General features: G+C 25.1%; 4 protein-coding genes across 4 annotated transcripts; 2 read left to right on the top strand and 2 right to left on the bottom strand.

Moving 5' to 3' along the window:
* Positions 1 to 3628: 3628 nt before the first annotated feature.
* OCT59_002379 (uncharacterized protein) lies at positions 3629 to 4159 on the top strand (the record flags this gene model as incomplete). The annotated part of the gene is made up of 4 exons (XM_066144459.1): positions 3629 to 3714; positions 3779 to 3797; positions 3976 to 4082; positions 4150 to 4159. 4 exons carry the CDS (start codon positions 3629 to 3631, stop codon positions 4157 to 4159), a joined length of 222 nt encoding a protein of 73 aa, XP_065995620.1.
* Positions 4160 to 7776: 3617 nt separating this feature from the next.
* On the top strand, positions 7777 to 8398 carry OCT59_002378 (uncharacterized protein; the record flags this gene model as incomplete). Its single annotated transcript, XM_066144458.1, has 3 exons — positions 7777 to 7932; positions 8014 to 8137; positions 8214 to 8398. 3 exons carry the CDS (start codon positions 7777 to 7779, stop codon positions 8396 to 8398), a joined length of 465 nt encoding a protein of 154 aa, XP_065995619.1.
* Positions 8399 to 9656: 1258 nt separating this feature from the next.
* OCT59_002377 (uncharacterized protein) lies at positions 9657 to 9914 on the bottom strand (the record flags this gene model as incomplete). The annotated part of the gene is made up of 1 exon (XM_066144457.1): positions 9657 to 9914. The coding sequence occupies one exon, from the start codon at positions 9912 to 9914 to the stop codon at positions 9657 to 9659; it is 258 nt and encodes an 85-aa protein (XP_065995618.1).
* Positions 9915 to 9989: 75 nt separating this feature from the next.
* OCT59_002376 (uncharacterized protein) lies at positions 9990 to 11617 on the bottom strand (the record flags this gene model as incomplete). The annotated part of the gene is made up of 5 exons (XM_025329517.2): positions 9990 to 10429; positions 10502 to 10961; positions 11051 to 11155; positions 11219 to 11299; positions 11372 to 11617. The coding sequence occupies 5 exons, from the start codon at positions 11615 to 11617 to the stop codon at positions 9990 to 9992; spliced, it is 1332 nt and encodes a 443-aa protein (XP_025167806.1).
* Positions 11618 to 18633: the final 7016 nt, after the last annotated feature.

The raw sequence follows: 18633 nt of genomic DNA, 5'->3' as shown, positions 1-18633 counted from the left end.
TTGTTTAAACTTTTAAAATAAATACTTACCGGCATATAAATAATATTTTAGTAAAAAAATCAATATTGTTATTGTTACATTTCTTGTATCCAGCATCGCTAAAGAAAAAATTTTATTAAGCAATTGGTTACACTATTTTTCAGCGGAGTAATACAAATTTGGCTAGTTAATTTCTAGGTAATATCACCAATTTGTATAACATCGTAACCTTAAATGGTAAATATATATTGTGAAATTGACTTTTACGGGTCTTACCACACTCTCGGTTACACATGTATCACTGTTAACCACAACTAATATACTTCCCATTTCATCAAAAATCATCATTAATCGTTATTGAAAACTTGCACAAAACAAACTAGATGAAATAAAGATCAACCACTCAAAAAAATCTAAGTCCCAGATAAATTTACGTGACATGTGACGCTAAATGTCACCATGTAACCGAGGGTGGTTTGGCATTATGATATCTTTGTAGTTATACAGTTTATTATTTTTGGAAAGATTTAGCTATAAACATTTACTTTCAAATAGAAAAACACATTAAGTTTATGAAGCATTTGTGAATTGAATTTTAATTAATAACATTCAAATATTATCAACAATAATGTAAAAAAGTTAATGTCAAAAAATCAGCAGTATAGAAACATTTGTGGTAGAATGATGGGAATTTTATTCTCAATTTCGGTATATAGTAAAAAAGCTAAAAAATAGTATAAATTACAAAGACACATGTAGTTAATTAAAAGTATACCATATATAAATTAACTGAAAATTTCTCAAATATTATGGAAGAGTATAAATAAAAAAAAATTTATGCAGATAAATACATATATATTATTATAAGCCTAAATATAAAAAAATTACTAAATTAAAATTTATTTTTAATTTATCAATAATAAATCCAGCTTTCAAATAAGATATAATTTGATGTAATGATCATCCAATTATTTAATTTTAATTTTTCCGAGATTTTCTGAATTTTCCCGAAACCCATTTTTACATAAATTAATAGGATGGTTGCATGGATCAACTATTACAGTATTACCAGACAATTTCGTATGGTTGGCTCTGGCCTTCAAGTTACATGTCTTGAGGACTTGTTTGGAATTTATGGAAGGCCACCCATTTACTAGCGGGTTGGGATGAGATCGAATTTTACATTATAGGACTGAATAAAAAAAAATGAATCTTTTATTAAAGTTGAGTTAGGATCCTTCTTTATGAGTTTTGAAGTATGTACTTCGAATTTTTTATTTTAATTATTTTGAAGAAATTATTATCAGTTATTTTTTTCTTTTTTTTCTTATGTAGGTTAATATCTATGTATTATCATGGTTTTTGAGTAAATCACCTTATCTGTTAAAGGTAATGAAGAATTTTTTTGAATCTTTTCTTGCAACGAAAGATATACTAATAATTTCTATTTTTTTTTTTGTTTTTTTTTTAGGTGACCATTCTTTATGCGAGAATTTCGGTAGGGGAGTTTTTTTTTTTAGTTTTTTCTCTTTGTGAAATGATCGCTAATACTTTTATTTTATTTTATTTTTTAAACCCAATTATGATTTCAAAAATCTCAGAAAAGTTCAAAATACACTTGACTTCTATCTTTAAGATTCTCCAATAAATTTTTTAAATTTACTATAGAATTTTGGTGAGGATTCTGAAGTTTTTTTTTGTTTCTATCAACGAAACGGTTCTAATGTTTCATTTATTTTTCTCTTTTTGTAGACGGTCAGTTCCTATAAACACTTGGATGTGTAGAATATTCAGTGAGATTGTTTTTTCCTTTAAATAATTATTCTTTTAATAAAGCATTTTTAACATTTCATTTTTTTTTTTGCAGTCAGCCAGTTTTTTCAAGTGTTTGGACACGTGGAAATTTGGTGAGGAAGATTTTTTTACTTTTAATTAACTCTTAATGAAGCGATCACTAACATTTCGTTATTTCTTTTGTAGAGACTTGTTCTTTGGAATATTTAGATGCGTGAAAAATTTGTGTGGGTCTTACTTTGAAATAATAATTTTATAATGATTTCAGTTTTTCAGATTTTTGGACGTGTAGGAAATTTGTGAGAGAATTTTTTTTTCTTTAATTTGAATCAGTTCTTTTAATGAAATGATTAAATGATTGCTGATTTTTTTTTCTTTTTCTTGACTTTTTATAGGAATTTCCGATTTGAAACATGAATTTCAGGCAGGTCAAAGATTATTTTGAAAACTTTATTATACTTTTTTAACGTTTTATTCTATCCTATAGGAATCTATTATCGCCTCAGAACTCTGAGTAAGTTTTGAAAAACTTCATTTTAAAGAAAAAAGCATTATATATTAACGACTTTTTTTTTATTTTGTAGGACTCTGACCATGATTTAGAAATACCGTATCTTAGGTAAATTTGCGATTTAAGGTTCGAAGACTATTTTAAAACATTTTTATTCATTTTTTTTTTGATTTTATGTAGGACTCAGATTTTATTTTGACCATTGTCTATGCGTCCTGGAGGTGAATAATGAATTTAGAGAATTTTTTTCTTTATTTTTTTTAACTCTTTCCCTTTTTTTTTGTAGTTATCTTCAATTCAATTCATTTCGCCATAAACGATTCTTTTTGTTACATTAAAAAGATCTCTTTTAAGGCTCGGAAGGTTGAAATACAACCAGTTGCATAAAATTCAATTAAAGTGGATGATCAATATTTTTGTTTTTAAGAATATAGGTAGTATTAATTTTTATTAAATAACCTTCTTTTTTCTAGGTTCGATTTCTGTGATTGTAGAAACAGAGATGGGTTTTTATTTTTTTTTATTGTGTGTTTTTTATCGTAATTTTTTTTTTATTGAAATGTTTCTAACTTTCAATTTTTCTAATCAGGACTACCGGATTGATGACAGAAAGTTTGGTTTGAATATTGTTTTGGAAACGGATTCATGAAGTTGAGATCTCAGTAGATATTAGAATTTCTTTTTAAATTATATCTATAACGAAACATTTTTAACGTTTTGACTTTTCTTTTTTTTTTTTAGGTGATCAGGTAGGATGCGACTGGGCCTTTAAAATACTATTCCCTCTTAAAGGTAACTGTTAGATGGTAGTAAAATTATTTATAATAATTTTTTTAACGTATACAATTTATAATATTTTTTCTTTAACTTATAACAAAACTTGTGTTTTATTTTTTTCTATCTAGGTGATTTCTGGAAGTTTTTTTTTTGATTCGAGATACTAGAAATGGTAAGTTTAAAAATTGTGAAACAATTTATTTACTATTTTTTTTTTTAATTTGGAAACGTTTTTTAATTTTATTTTTTTTAATTTCAGATTTAAATATTTGAACGCCAAAATGGTAAATTATTTTATTTTTTTTTTAAAGAAATGTTAATTATCTTGTCTCTACTCTTTTGTAGATTCCTTCCAGTTTTATTTTGATTAGAAATGTCAAACTAATGTTTCTCTTTCTTTATTGAAAAGAATTAGATGTAAGGGCTTACGATCACTGGTTAACTGATACCATCTTCTTTTGAAGCTATTTTTGAAACAATAAAACAAACCAAAATGGATTAGAATAATCTCAGATAATGGAGCACATTATCATTCATCAGAACTTATGGCTATAGTCGCACATTGGAATGAATGGTATCGAATTGATGTTTGAGATTGGCAATTTCTTAAGCCAGGAGAAGCTAAAACAACAATTGATTCCCACCATGCTGCAGTAAGTACTACTGTTATAAATAACTTTCAATAAATTTTATATTTAAAATTACCCTTTATTTTAGATTTCCAATGCAATCAAACGTATATTCGGATTGGATATGATATCCGTGATGGAGAACATCTATCTGGTACATCGCTAGCAAATTAAACCAATCAATTTGAACCTGTAGATGAAAATTTAAACAATGTTAAAAAAAAAAGAACTAAATTCGAAACCAAACTATAAAAGGTATTAGGTATTTCAAATTTGTTTTACTAGAGATGGCCAATTTCTGGTGAAATGATAGGTTATATATGCGCCCGATCACTTCCACATTTTGGTCCAAAGATTTCTGAACAAACTGAACCTGACCAATTCTCTACCAGGTAAATCAACTGAAATAGATTATTTTTTTCCATAAACATATATGACTAACATATTTTATAAATATAGAATCAGCTAGTATACCTGAATTTATGGATAATAATAATAGTAATAATGAATTAGATATAAGGTAATAAATATGAAGCTTAAACAGATATAATTCAAATTATAATCTTACTTTTTTTGCATTGAATTAATTCTATTAACGTGAATTTTCAATTTCCTATGGGATAGGCGTTGAAAAGTAATCAAAATTAGGAGAAAAGGGAAGGAAAAAGAATAAAAAAGAAGGTGAAGGAGTTGTTGAAAAGTTTTTTTTGAATGAAAACCTCAACCAAAAGGATAAAATGTCGGTAAAGTTATGTATAATGAACTTCTAATGTTCGTTGATTCTGGTGAATTAGAAGCTAAAGATATTCTAAGATAGCAACAATACAAAATTGGATCTCAGCTTATGCATGAACATTCAAAGAACAGGCTACAGGAAATATGGTAAACACACACATAGTATAGTATAATGAGCAGAACTTTGTTAATAATATAAAATATTAGTGAAAGAGAATTATTTAGTATATAAAAGATAAAAAAAATAAAAAAAAAGCCGAACTAAACCAAATAAAGGTTTAAAACTAAATAAGAACAAAAATTAACTCACTTTTGGTAAAATTGTTCGAAAATAAATCATTTAAAATTTGAATCAGCTAGAAATTATGGTCGGAATCTTACGTTCCTCCATAGCAAAGTCAACGTCATCGTGGAACTTTAGCGACTTGCAAATTTTGCAAGTGGCTTAGCTAGGATTGGCATTATTAATTACCATCTTCATGTGACGATATGACAATCCGGTAAATAGCGTTTTTAGAGATAATCTGCGTAAATTGGAATTATTAAAATTCTCCTGGATTTTTTACTTATCGGTATTCAAATCAAGACTCCAGTCAAGTGCATAGGTCACCAGCCAATTATTTTGCGGTATTCTCAAAACGGAGTAAATTAAGATCGAATTAAGTTCTAATTATCGGTATACTCTATATTGATGTTCCGATACCTAAAAAGTAAATAAAGGAGGTGGGCGAAAGTGACATCTTACCACACTTCCCTGTGATGATTTTATCACATTGTCACGTGCTAACATGTTTACGTTTTTTATTATGTTTCTGAGGGACTTGTTTTTTTTTACTAGCCTGATCTCTATTTGTCACTGCATTAATGTCACCTGTACTACCACGTTTAAAGTACTATTTATATTGTGACAGGATAGTGTGGTAAGATTCCCCTGAGATCTGTTTCACAAATTCCTATTGTTTCACAAGCTTCTTTGTTCATGATACTCGTTGCAATCAATCTTTTTTTTAAACTAACGATATTGTAAAATTTGTTTCTTTTCTTTAAAAAAATTTTTTTCCTTAGAGCGCAAATTATATTAACGAAAATACAATCTCATAGATATGTATATTACATCGCAACGATACTTATTCAGGTGACAATATTATTTATATACATATTTGATATAGTATCGATATCACTGTATTATATCGCTCGATATCGATCATTTTCATCTTTAATTAAAATAGCCTTTAAATAAATGTATTTTATTATAATTTATCCGAATATACTTAATTTAAAATACATAAAAGTTGAACTTATATTATTTAATTTATGGATTTTCCCATAATCGGCTGATCAGTTCTATTTTCAATATTTTTATTCCCACAGTTATTATTAAAAAGAAAAATATTTTATTTTTTTCAAAAAAAAAAAAATACCCACCAAATGTTTTTGCGAACTTTTCTTGTTATTTCGCTATGGGTAAAGTACACCGCTCGTATAGTTCCAAAAGAAAGGCCTTGGAATGAATAAAGGCAAAAAGAAGAGAACGAAAAAAAGAAATAAGGGAACCATTAAGTCGTCATGATAAAAATGGTAAGTTATTGTTCGGTGGCGGAGCTGTACCAATGGATATGGCTTGTGCTTAAAGTTGACTGTAGATGCTCTCGCTTGGTTCATTTTTCCTTGTCTTTTAAAGGATACTGTAGACGTCATGGATGAAGTTGGTACAGTAATGAACATAATTTACTTAACGAGTGCGCATAGTTAATCCCTTCTCCTCTTCCTTTTTGGACTGCTTCGGCAGTTTATATCTCTCAACTAGAAAAACATATAGGGTTGCAAGATGATAAAATAATGGAACAACAATCACAACTCTAACAACTGCAGGGAGAGTTGCAACAACAGCAGCAACTCATCAATAATTTGGGACAGATTGAGGTCTCCCAGGACAAACGTATACAAGATTTGGAGAAGCAGAATTCACTAATAAGAGGTAAGCTTCGTGAATATGGACTTTAGCATCAATATCCTTAACTTTTTGTTTAAAATTATAGCAAGGGAAAGTAAGATTTCTCAAGATAGTAAGAAAAATCTTCAACGGGCGTTTGGAGCTGAAGGTCGTATTAAAGATCTAAATAGTCAAATACGATCTTTAAAATATCAGATAAATAGTCATAATTGTAATTATGTATTAAATAAAATAAATTATAAAAAATAAATAATATTTAATTGATTTACAATAAAAAAAAAAAATTTTTTTTTTATTAATATAAATTATTCTCTACTGCTGATAAAACTTGTGATCGACCTTATCAAAAATAATATTTCTTTTTTGTTTGTTTAAAATAGTAATTTTAGAATAAATACATCAGTAAAAATTCAATTTTAAAATTACCACAATAAAAATTATTTTTATTTTGCAATGCATAATTAGCATAAGTAATCTTTGAATAATACCACTTAATAAAATCTATACGTCCTTCCAAATCTTCGAATAGCAATATTCAAATGGCAAAGATAATTATCATGAACCCTGTTTTTTGTTAATTAATATAATCAGAAAAAAATGTCAATACAATGACATGCAGGATTTAAAAATTATGATTACATTAAATGATCATCATATAATTTGAGTAAATTTTTTAATATGACATGCTTCGAATATAGCGTAATTAGAAAAAAATATGCAGATAATTACATTAAGATCATAAAAATTTGTAAATTGTTGCTACGCAAGATCGTAATATAGAGTTCAAGAAATTTATTATAAATATAGAGCCTTTTCTCCATTTCTCTCATTTCAAATAATTTTTTCTCAATCACTCTCAATTAAATCAATTGTTTTTCAAAATACTTTTTTTTCAATCACTCCAAATATTTTTTTTCATTCGTAATATTTTTTATTCATAATATTTTTTTTTTTATTAGTAATAATATTTTTTATATTCATAATTATATTTTTTTTTCACTCGTAATAATTCATATTTTTTATAATATATTTTTTATTCACAAAACATTTTTTTATTATAATATTTTTTTTATATTCATTATATTTTTTTTTTCATTCGTAATAATAATTCATATTTTTTTTTATTCGCAAATCTTTTTTTTTATTATAATATTTTTTTTTTCATTCGGTAATAATTTTTTTTTTTATTAGTAATAATATTTTTTTATTCGCAAACCTTTTTTTTTCATTCATAGTAACAATATATTTTTTTTTATTCACAAACTTTTTTTTTTATTCATAATATTTTTTTTTTCAGTCTTAATAATATTTTTTTTTTTTTAGTAATAATATTTTTTTTATACTTTTTTTTATTTCATATTTTTTTTTATTTGTAATAATATTTTTAATACTAAAAAATGGCCCAATTAAATGCTGGTGGTGGAATTGGAGTAGTTAATTATTACGTTACGTGGCCGAATGACGGTATTCTCTCATTAATTCAATATCGGCGGTTTTTTCAGCAAGAATTTTGTAGAACTCCAATATATGAACAAAAACAAATCTGGAACCAAGTAGCTCAAAATATAAATTTGGACCACCCAAACTTCGCCCCGACAAAAAAATAATGCAGGACTAAGTGGAACTCATTAAAGTCAGGATACGAAAATTTAAAAAGATTATTAAATGGAAATCCAGAAGGATTTCCAACGCACACCCCAACTCTTCATGATGAACATTTTCATGAAGAGTTGTCAGATGAATTCTGGCTCGCCGAACGTAACTATTTATTATTTAATTGATTTTTTTTATTTAATTTATCACATTTATAATTAACTAATTGTTTTATTTTTAGCAAGAGTTCGTGCTGCAAGGAGGAATCAGGTGGACCGTAGAAGATACGAATATCGAGAGTGCAGGCGCTCTCGATCCCGATCCTTCCATCACCGTCACGAGCGCGGGCGCTCTAGATCTAGATCTCCTCGTAGAGAGCGTAAGAGCGTAGAGAGCGCAGGCGCAATTATTCCCCTTACCCCGTGATCGAGACCGACACCGTTATTATCATTAAATAATTTTTTTTATTTTTTATTTTGTATTTTTTATTATATTTTTTTTATATTTTACATTTTATGCTATAATTCTTTTTCTATTTTATAAAATTTTTATCTATATTCTATTTTTTATTTTATTTTTATTTTTATATTTTTTATTATATTTTTTTTATATTTTTACATTTTTATATTATAATTCTTTTCTGTTTATAAAATTTTTATATTTTTATTTTATTTTTATTTTTATATTTTTTATTATATTTTTTTTATATTTTTACATTTTTATATTATAATTCTTTTCTGTTTATAAAATTTTTTTATTTTTTTATTTTTATTTTTATATTTTATAATATATATATTATTTTGAAAATAAAATTCAGTACAATGATCATTGCATCATCATTCATTTAAGCGTTGTGTTTGTAATACAAGTTGAAATTATATAATTGTTTGAAAAAAATTGACTATCCGTAATGGAAAAGTGATTAATGTTTTTAAAAAAAAGTATTTTTTTTTAAAAATATAAAGAATAAAAAATAATATAAATTTTATTTATTTTTTTTGTTGTAATGCGCATTCTTTATTTATAAAATTTTGTAATACTATCCACTAACTCCATATTATTTCTGGAAGTACTTATAAAAATTAATACTTAAACTATTCTAAAGGCTATATATACTAAACTATATACTATGCTAATTCTACTAACCATAATTTTATACCTAAATTAAAAAACCCGTTTCAATTTTGGTCTATTATAGATGGCCCCGCGTAGATTGTCTCCATTTACATTCAAGCTACAAAGACGTCAATTTTTTTGTCCTCCCTTGTAAGTAAGCGCTGAAAACTTAGATATATTTTACTATTATCTCGGTATACAACTATCTTAAATCTTGGAAAGTCTCTTAAAAATGTCATTAATAACTCTGTGCACATATAACATCCGCCCTTAAAAAAATTTGTTAAAGCTGCTAAAAGACCTGAGGTCCCTCATTGCGAATTTGCTCTACAGCAAACTTCTCTAATTCCTTTAACTTATTTCACTCCTCTTAAATCTGGGTATCTGCCGCTAATATAAATTTTAATTTTAGCAGTAAAAGAAAGTAACTTTTATTACATTTATATACTGACACTTTTTCATTAAAAGAAATAAAAAAATGTTTTTTAATTAAAAACGTCGAACCCTACGTTTTTGCCCTATCCTTTTAATAAACCCACTATGTAACTACTAAATTACATTTACAATATTAACAATTAACAATATCTACTTCCATATTGTCAACATCATTTTCATCCCTATCGCCTTGCTCATTAATTTCTTGAATTTTTAAACTAGAAATTTTATTAATACTTTTGGTCAGTTTATTTAACATTATTTTTGGATTTGGCCGCTCGACTGATACATCATCATCACTTTCACATGAATTTTTAATCGTTTGAAGGTCAAGAGCTGATAGAAATTTCAAATAATAAATGTTATCTGTTTCGAAATCTGTTATGGTCATACCGATGTCGACTATTTGGTCAAATGTGATGCCTGCATCAATTAAATCTCGCAATCTTTTTGAACTCTCCTTTCTTCAACGCTCCGTTCGTGGCGCTATCTGTTGTAACGCGCAGAACATATCTCGTTCTAATTGTCGTTCTAGGACCTCCTGTTTTTCAACATCATCAGCATACTTATTTGTAACAAACTGGTTGAACTCCTCATAGATGTAAATTAAATTAATTCTGTGGTAAAATTTATAAACTTTAAGCGCTGACTCAATCTTATCAGAACTTTCTTTTTGTGAAATCCACTGAGAAACCCGTTTCTCAGCTGATGTTATATCAATAATCTTAATTGGTTCATTTGAAAATACTTCAAATGACTTCACTAAGTTCCGATTATAATTAACGAGAGAATCATTGTTATTGGTTGCTAATTGGGAGTCGTCTTGAATTGCTTTAATGGCCTTCTCACGAAGTTCTTGTCCATATTGTATAAACTTTTCAATTTTTTTATCCCTATTTTTAAGGGCTTTATAAATGCAAATAATAAATTAATATTAAGGAAAATAATAAAAATTTTAAATATTATTTAAATATTTACCTTTTTCTTTTTTTTTAAAATTTAATTCTTCACCAGATTTATCATCCTCAATTTCTTCAGAAGTATTCTTGTTAATAGGATGATTTGTAAATGCCGATGATGGCTTTGATAATTTTTTTAATTGTTTATTAACTTTTTGTAACCAAAATTTTATCATAGGACGTAAATTATTCATACGGTCCCAATTTATGTATGCAGGTAAGGTTTCGTGAGCCCAATTTAGGTCTTCTAACATTGCTCCTCTTTTTATTTCTTCTGCGTAACCAAACATTTTATGGAGTCGTGTATTTAATTCCTCCCAGATTAAATCAATGTCATCATCTAACTTACACTTCATTAACTTAACATCATTAGTTAGTATTATATCTAGCCCTTCATTATTGGTATTATTATTGACAACATTAGTTTTGAATAAAGATGTTTGAGACACATCTTCTAATGATTGACTAGCGTTATTAGTCTAATAATTTATTAAAAGCATTTTTATTAGTAATAATTAAATTATAATTTATTCATCATATTAATAAAATAAAATAATTCAATTATTACTTGTTCAGAATCTATTTTTTTCTTAAGAGCTTCTTTATGTATTTCGTAGGTTTGTAAATCTTCAATTGCTTTATTAGCTCGAATTTCTGAAGCATTAAGTTTTTCCTAACAAAAATAAATTAATTATATGAATTAAATAAGAAAAAGTATTATTTTGTTTTTGCTTACTTTCAAACTTTTTATTGCTTCGTTATATTTTTTTATCGTATTATTATTCTTTAAATCAAACTCCTTTTGTAGCTTTTCCACCTTAATAAATAATAACAAATTAAATCATTAGATCAAAATATTAACAAATACATATCAGATATAATAACATACTCTATTCTCCTCATTCAATATATTTCTATTAACAATAGTACAATTAGACTTAACCAAGTCTATTACAATTTTTTCTTGGTGTTTGCCATAATTAATAAAGGCGCGTTGATCTTGAATCACAACATTTTTTAATCTTCCATCAAATTTCGTCCAGAGTAAGCACAAAGAAGCATTAATTTCTTTTTGGTCATCATCTGTGAGCATTAAGGGTTCGGAAGAATTTGCATTATAAGGTTTAGTAGCCATAATTATTAGCTTCTAAAATTATACAAACGAATAAATTTTAAAAAAGTCTTGAGGAAGCAAGTGAAGATAAAAAAAAAATGCGAAAAAAAATGATGGGTTTATGAAAGTAATAAAAATGAAATAATAGGGAGATAAAGATGAAAAAAATGAAGATAATAGAGCGAAGAAGACTATATATATTAAAAAAAATTGACTATATATTAAAAAAATTAGAAAATAGTGTAGTTAAGTAAATTTAAAAAATTTTTTTCGTGGCTTTTAAAAAAAAAAATTTTTCGTGGCTTTTAAAAAAAAATTTTTTCGTGGCTTTTAAAAAAAAATTTTTTTTTATTAAAAAAAATTTTTTTGTGCGTCATCTAATAAAACAAAGATTAACCAATCATATTTATTATTGTTATTCAACTTACAGAGAAAAATATAACGTGTTTTCTATTGTTCTATAAAAAGGAGCAGTTTCAGATCAATAAATAAAATTAGCTAATCTTAGTTATTCACCACATGTCTAGTATTGTTTGTTATTTTGTTTATAAAATACGTAATTAAAAGAACAAAAGGCACTCCGGTTTTGTGGGCGCGGTTTGTGTCGATCTTCACCATATAAGGAACAAGTGACATTTAACTGTCACCTGATCACGTGCAGCCACGAGTTCAAAAACATTAAGTATCTGAGGGACTTAGTTTTTTTTAGCGGCCTGATCTTTATTTGTCACTGAATAAAACATCACACCCCACCAAAAACCGCGCCCACAAAACCGGGGTGCGAAAAAAAGAAATTTACAATTTTATAAACAATAGCAAATAGTTGTTTAATTATTCTAAAAATAACATTCTTTATTAATAATTAAGAAATTTTATAATAACAAAGAAGAATAATTGTAATACGCAACAATACTATGTATAATTTATGGGCATCTTTCTTTTTTTAATACATTCTTTTTAGCTAAAATTTTTTTTAATAAAAAAGATTATTGAAATTAATCAATAATAAGCCTGATTGTACTTATATTCCAAATATAGTTTGGTTTTGCTTATTTTGATAATCTAGAATCTAAGATAGATAAAAATACTTATATGCATTAAAAAATAATTGCGATTATCTTGATTTTATTAAATTTAAAATGATTAGTAATTTTTTACTTTTTTGAAATTCGTGAAATCAAAGCATCCTGTACTATTAAAATTCTTTTATTTGAGCTACAAATTAAGCTAGTTAACCAGTAGTTAACCTCAAAAAAATATTGCTAATCATGACTTCCCAAAACTCCAGAAAATGAAAGCAGGAATAAATCTAGCCTTGTCTCTTCTCGTTTAGAGTCTTTTTTTATGACTGTCTGTTATTTTTATTTTTTACTTATAACTTTTCATATTTCACTTAATTGTCATAAAAAATAAAACCTGAAAATATTATTTATTATTTAACTATCACATCCTATGATTTTAATATTATTCCCTTTATTAAAAATCAGAAAATTAATGCTAATAGCAACAAATGAATTAATTAACTAAAAAAAATATAATAATTATTGCGTAGACTATATGATTGCTAATACTTATTAATGAAATTATGTGTATTTAGATGGATCATGATACTGACAAATCTAGATTTCACTTATCTTATAATCTATAATATAACTTTAACTGATATTTATTATCATTATTTTTCTTTGTTCTCATAGACCAGTAATATATCAAACTTTACAATAATTGCTTGTTCTACCAATTACTGATATATTATTATGATAGTATGTCTTTAATTACAATTAATTGTTTGCAAATACCATTTGTTATGATTTAAATTTTTTAACTATGTACAATAATTGCTTGTTATATATTCTTCCACAAATAATATCAATTATTTTTGCCATAGTACGATACAATTAGATCATGATACTAACAAATCTAGATTTTACATATCTAATTTTTAATTCTTTGTTCCCATAGACCAGTAATATATCAAAATTTTTTAAATTACAATAATTGTTTGTTCTATATTTTTTATGGATAACAATACAATTCCTGATCTATTATTATAGTATGTCTTTAATTGTTTGCAAATACAATTGCTAATCCATTTGTTATAATTTAAATTTTTTTTAATTATGTACAATAATTGCTTGTTATATATTCTTCCACAAATAATATCAATTATTTTTGCCATAGTACGATACAATTAGATCATGATACTAACAAATCTAGATTTTACATATCTAATTTTTAATTCTTTGTTCCCATAGACCAGTAATATATCAAAATTTTTTAAATTACAATAATTGTTTGTTCTATATTTTTTATGGATAACAATACAATTCCTGATCTATTATTATAGTATGTCTTTAATTGTTTGCAAATACAATCGCTAATCCATTTGTTATAATTTAAATTTTTTTTAACTATGTACAATAATTGCTTGTTATATATTCTTTTACAAACAATATCAATTATTTTTGCTATGGTACGATACAATTATTACGATCACATTTTAATATCAATTTTTTTTATTTATATGTCCACTTTTTTTTAAAATTGCAAAAATTTTTTATCTCTTGAAGATAAATTTAAAACAAATGCAGCAATCAGAATCTTCAAAAGTAAATATTTTATAAATATTATATTTTGGTTATTTGATAAAACAATAGTATCAATATTAACTAGATTTATTTGATTTAAAGAAAAATAGTAAGTCAGATGATTCAAAACTTAAAACCAAAATAAGCAATGAAAAATTAGGTGTGAACTTTTAGAACTTCAAAATAAAATTTTCTTTTTCTAAAAATAATGCAGTAATTCTAATTATTTTATTCAATAATTTTAAAGGACCAAAACACTATAGGCCATATTCTGTTTCTTTTAATAATAAAGATGGTGGAAAAACTGTTATAAACAAATATGCTCGAGGCTCAAAAAAATTTAAATTTTCTAACCAAGCAAAAGGTTTAAGTAATAATAAAAATGAGGAACAATCAAATGGAGAATTGGAAAATATTGGATTTGATTTTAGGTCATTAGATAATTATGGACTTAATAATCCCAAAACAGCAAATTATCAGCAAAAGCAAGACCGACTTGCAGCAAATTGGAAAGCTTTATTAGACAATATATATAATTTAATGTTGGATAATGAAACAGTACCAAACAACCCATCTTGTTTTAATTGTGATAACACTGCTATATTAAGATGCTTGGATTGTGGACCAAAAATATTCTATTGCAATAATTGCTTTAATCATTTTCATAACAAAATTAATTTATTCCATTGTTCCATATATCTTGATAATAATCAGTTCAATTCAAATGAAATTAAACTGCCACAATTGTGTGCAGGAAAATGTGAACATCCAATGAATAGAATATTAGCAATTTGTTTAAAAGGTATACATAAAATATATATTTTTTATATTTATTTTAAATTTAATTCTATTTACTTTTTTTCAGGATGGTTTTATATACAAATTCCAATATGTGAAGGGATAATAGAATCTTTAATTAAAAACAAATTATTCCCAGCATCATTCTGTAATCCAACTTTAGCATTTTCATTTGATGTATTTGATATGTATTATCAGTTACTTTTTGAGGCACAAGTATCACATTTGGCATTTTGCAAAGTTCTGGAGGCATTTCAATATCGTCAAAATATCAATCGAGTAAGTATTTTACTTATCAGTATTCAATATTAATTTTTAAATTTTAAATATATATTTATAATTATATGATAGAATATATACACTCTATTTATATCGGCATTTCATAAATATCTTGGTTTTAAATCAAAACTACAAGCTGATTTAAGAAAATCTTATGAAAGTGAATCAAACAATTTTGAGTGTCCTGCATGCCCACAGGTATTATTTGTATATTTATTTAATTAATCTAATTATTATTTATTAATTATTATATTTATAATTTACTGATATTTCAGCCAAATGAACATAATTCAACTACTATTATATCTTTTGATGGAAATTTTCAACTCAGAAGATTAAAAAGTTCAGGAAATAGTTATGAAAATAGACTTGTTAATGATAGATTTATAATTTCAGAGGAATTCTTTTCAGATTGGGTATCAAATAATCAATCATTTTATAATAATAAATTACAGGTAATATTTAATAATAATTCAGTTACATTAATTATCTGATAATTTAAAATTAATATTATTTTTTTTTTATTTTTAAAGAAGGACAAAAAAAATGATATTACGTCTTGTGAATCAAATTTTAAGGCTGCTGATCAATTAAGATCTTTTAATAAATCTAAATTTCTTGATGATACTGGTATTTTTGGTAGTACTTGCAGACATGGAGTGCCCTTGAAATTTCTTAATTTAAAAAATATGGGAGAAAGGTAATAATATTACGTTGTGTTAAGAATCTACAAAATCATTTCCAAATTAGGGTTCAAAATTTTGTTAAACAATTATTTCTAATTATTATTTAATAATTCTATAGATATATTTTAGCAGAATGCTTAATTGATAATTTTCAACATAAATTTCCAAATTCTGACCAAAAATTTATTTTTTTATATGACATTGCTTGCTCATTTCACGCTCATATTTCTAAGTCCAATAATCCTTTACATTTATATCAAGATCGATTTAAATGGGCAGTATCAATTTTTCATGCTTATGCTCATACACCAAGTTGTCAAAAAATTTATCATCCAAGGACTATAGAATCAATTGGCCTTACTGATGGAGAATCATTGGAAAGATTGTGGTCATACCTTGGAAAGTTTGTAAATATAACTAAATACATGAAATCAAATCATAGATTAGATATTTTAGGAATGGCACTTGAACATATATACCAAAAATTAATTAAAAAATTAAGTAAATCATTTATTTGTTTTATCTTTTGCGCTGTTTATAAGTCAACATATTAATAATTTCTCGAATTTATTGTATTTAAAATAAAGCCAATAATCTTTTAAAAAGATTTAGAAATGCTCAAATGGTAGAGAAAGACTCTTTAGGAAAACTGGCTACATTTGAGCAACAATATCAGATAACTTTACAATTAATTGAAGAAATAATACAAAAGCAAAAAGAACATGAATATAGTATGTAACATAATTTTTATATTATTTTAATTACATTTTTATTTATTTATTCATTTGTTATTTACTCCCATTCAATTATTCAAGCAATTAAAAATAATTTAAAAAGTGAAGATGCTTATTTCGAAGTATTGATGGAACTTAATACTATAATGTTAGTATATATTTTTTATAAAATTAATTTTTTAAAAAAAAATTATTATTTATACTATTCTATATTTATTAGTAATAATATTTCAAAAACTAATGATAACAAAAAATTGGAAACACTTGAGAAAAAAAGATTGAATGCTCTTAAAAAGATTGAAAGTCTTGAATCAAAATTGAATATTCTTGAGTCTCATCGTTGGAATCCAATGGATTCTAAATATTCTAATTATCTTATTAATTACTGTATCAGTCAGCTTAATATGATAATTAATAAACTAAGAAATGAAAGGAATGAATATTTTTTTAAAACAGCATATTTATATGACAAAAATCATAAAGGTAAATAAATTTATTTCATTTGTAAGCAATATTATAAATAATAACAGTTAATTTATTAATCAACCTATTTCAATTAAGGAACTAAAATTTCTACAAAAATCAAAATATCTAGTGCAAATTCAATTTCTAAAATTAATCAATTGATATCTAGATATAATGATATAAGAAATATTTTACCCCTACAACAACAGGCTAGTTATCCATTAGCTTTAATAAATGAAGTTCTAAATAATCAATCAACTTTTTGGATAAGTTTAGATGTTAATATAAATGTGGATATTCAAATTCCACAAATAGTTATATATAATGCTATTCAAAAATTTCATAATCTACACCGAAGTAAGGAAGAACAAAATATTTTAAAAACTGAAATTACAAGACTTGTTGATTTTTGGGCTAAACAAAATGAAAAAATTGAAAATGTTATAGCTGAATTGGAAAAAAAGGTAAAAAGTTATTTGTTAAATCATGAAACGTACAATAATTAAATTAATATTTATTTTTGTACTATTAGAATGCTATTTACTATTATTTAAAAATTGAATTGCAAAAGACTAATACAAATTTGAAAAAGTCACAGTACATGTATAATAAGATTTTTGAAGATAGTAATTTGACAAACCAAATAATTGAAAATGAAGATATCGAGGAATTTGAAAATAATATTGAAGGGGAGTTTGATTTTGAAGATATTGAAGAAGAATATTTTGAAAATGACAATAAAGAGGACATTGAAAAAGATGTTGAAGAGGATTTTGTAGAGGAATCTGATTCTGATGAAAATATTGAAGAGGGCTTTAATGAATACTATTTTATTAATAACTAAGATTATTTTAATTATTTAGCCTAATGTATTTAAATATATTTGTATTATTTTATGTTTATTAAAATATTTTGTTAAATTTTATTTTTCATGTTCTAATATGTTGATTTAGTAGTATAATAAATATTTATTATTATAAAAATACAAATATTAATTTTCTTATCAAAAATTGAAATTATTTATTGATAGAAAAGAGACTTGAAGAGATTTTCTGATTGAAAGTCTTGTATCTATGCTCCTTTGTAATTTCTTTAAGAAATATTTCCTAATGTGAAGCATGATATAAATATAAATGATTAACACTAAAATATATCATATACATTCTAGCAAGCAAAGTTAAATAGTAACAAATATTATGAAGAAATATCATGAGCAATTAACAACAAATATCATGGTCATATCTGACAAGAAGCATCATTAACAAATATCACGGACATAAATATCCGTACCTGACAAGGAGTATCATCATGAGCAATTGACAACAAATATCATGGTCATATATGACAAGGAGCATCATTAACAAATATCACAAACATAAATGTCCGTACCTGACAAGTAGTATCATCATGAGCAATTGACAACAAATATCATGGTCGTATATGACAAGGAGCATCATTAACAAATATCACGGACATAAATGTCCGTA

This window comes from Rhizophagus irregularis, chromosome 10 (assembly GCF_026210795.1).
Source record: "Rhizophagus irregularis chromosome 10, complete sequence".
Taxonomy (NCBI): domain Eukaryota; kingdom Fungi; phylum Glomeromycota; class Glomeromycetes; order Glomerales; family Glomeraceae; genus Rhizophagus; species Rhizophagus irregularis.
This window is presented reverse-complemented; position numbering and strand designations above follow the sequence as displayed.